General features: G+C 45.0%; 1 protein-coding gene across 1 annotated transcript; it reads right to left on the bottom strand.

Moving 5' to 3' along the window:
• Positions 1 to 242: 242 nt before the first annotated feature.
• Positions 243 to 911, bottom strand: LOC105421945 (uncharacterized). Its single transcript, XM_011631115.1, has 2 exons — positions 872 to 911; positions 243 to 748 (listed from the first exon to the last, which is right to left on the bottom strand). Exons 1-2 carry the CDS (start codon positions 909 to 911, stop codon positions 243 to 245), a joined length of 546 nt encoding a protein of 181 aa, XP_011629417.1.
• Positions 912 to 1,538: the final 627 nt, after the last annotated feature.

Raw genomic sequence — 1,538 nt, 5'->3', positions numbered from 1 at the left:
GCATATGCCTTGGCTTCTTGTTCAGTGAGGGCAAATTCCCAACCTTGGATCTTCAATTGGTTTTCAGGTCCCTTCATTGGGCAATCTCTAATCTGGTGGCCATGTTTTCCACATCTGAAGCACGCTCCTGTCCTTCTTCGGCACTCAGCCACAGAGTGCTTGTCCTTCCCACAATGTGGGCATGTCGAGCGCCGATTCTCCCTTATGTCGCCTAGAAAAGTCCTTTGAATCTTCTTACGTCTCTAGTTATCTCTTCCCCTGAAGTTCTTCCTTGGTGGTGGTCGAGCCTTCCTTCCCAAGTTTCTAAATTGGGCTGGTCCCATCTTCCAGTTTCCCCCAACCAGGGACTCTTCACAATCCCTCTCGATCTTCATAGCCAAGTCTATTAAAGGTGGGAAGGTTTTGATGTTCGCTGATATCACCCTCCACCTTATTTCTGGCCTAAGGCCCCTCTCAAATTTGTTCTCTTTTGGCACCTCAGTATTCATGATGTGTGGCGCATACCTTGACAGCTCAGCAAACTTAGCTGAATACTGCTCTACTGATAGATTTCCCTGATGCAACTCAATAAAATCCACCTCCTTTCTTTCCCGTACAAAGTCAGGGAAGTACTTCTCATTGAATGCTTCTAAAAAATTTCCCCAACTTAGTTCTGTCCCTGACTGCTCCCATGATTTCTTCACGGAGCCCCACCAGTGCTCAGTATCTCTCTCCAACATGAAGGTTCCCAACCTAACATTCTGTTCATCTGTACAGTGGAACACCTCAAAACTCTTTTATACTTGTCTTCTCCATCGCTCCGCTTTCTCTACTCCCTTGAGCCCCAAGAAAGTCGGAGGAGCTAGCCTCTTAAACTTCTCTATCAGACTACTGTCATTCTGATCAGGGGCAGCGGTAGATGGGGCCGGCATCGCTTCTTTCATCATCTGGGTCATGGCCACTAAATTTCTGACGAATTCATCGAGGGCCTCAGTTTCTCGTTGTTGGAGCTCACATTATTGGCATGAGTCCTCGACATCTCCAACCTAACGCACAAGCACTCAGTTACTAATATACCCAGAACTATTTTAAGGACACTTCTAAAAATTATTAGGCCAAGAAACCTATCCTGGCTGCTCTGCTGCCATAACTATCACGACCCTGCCCCTTGACCCTACGATACCTTCCTGGAGGTCGACAAAGTGCGGGATCACGACTGAAGGTCATGAACGTCACTGAGGTGGGAGTGGCTTAATGCATGTTAGAAGGGCGGAATCAAAGCAAACCACGAAAATTAAATAAAACTTATACATCATGCATCAGTTAAAATTAAGTATTCATTCAAACTCCAAGATTCTTTACAATATTGTTTACGACTTATAAGCCTAACTTTACAATTCATCAATCAAGACAACACGGTGGCATTCCATCATACACCTACTATATAGAAGGAATCCTTGACAGGTCTGAAGCTTCAAATGTCTACCACCAGCACTTTGCTGCTTGATTCCCATTATAAGGTACTATCACTCTACATAGATGAAAATAAGCGGAGTGAG

Source organism: Amborella trichopoda, chromosome 1 (assembly GCF_054954075.1).
Source record: "Amborella trichopoda isolate Santa Cruz 75 chromosome 1, AtrichopodaSantaCruz75HAP2 v2.0, whole genome shotgun sequence".
Taxonomy (NCBI): domain Eukaryota; kingdom Viridiplantae; phylum Streptophyta; class Magnoliopsida; order Amborellales; family Amborellaceae; genus Amborella; species Amborella trichopoda.
Note: the sequence above shows the minus strand (reverse complement) of the source record. Positions and strands in the feature narration are given on the sequence as shown.

What these genes read in the sequence shown, in the direction of transcription:
- LOC105421945 (XM_011631115.1), bottom strand. Translation starts at nt 911, where the DNA reads ATGCCGGCCCCATCTACCGCTGCCCCTGATCAGAATGACA. An exon ending in TGCCCCTGATCAGAATGACA is followed by an intron (nt 749 to 871) that starts GTAGTCTGATAG and finishes TCCACTGTACAG; the next exon opens with ATGAACAGAATGTTAGGTTG.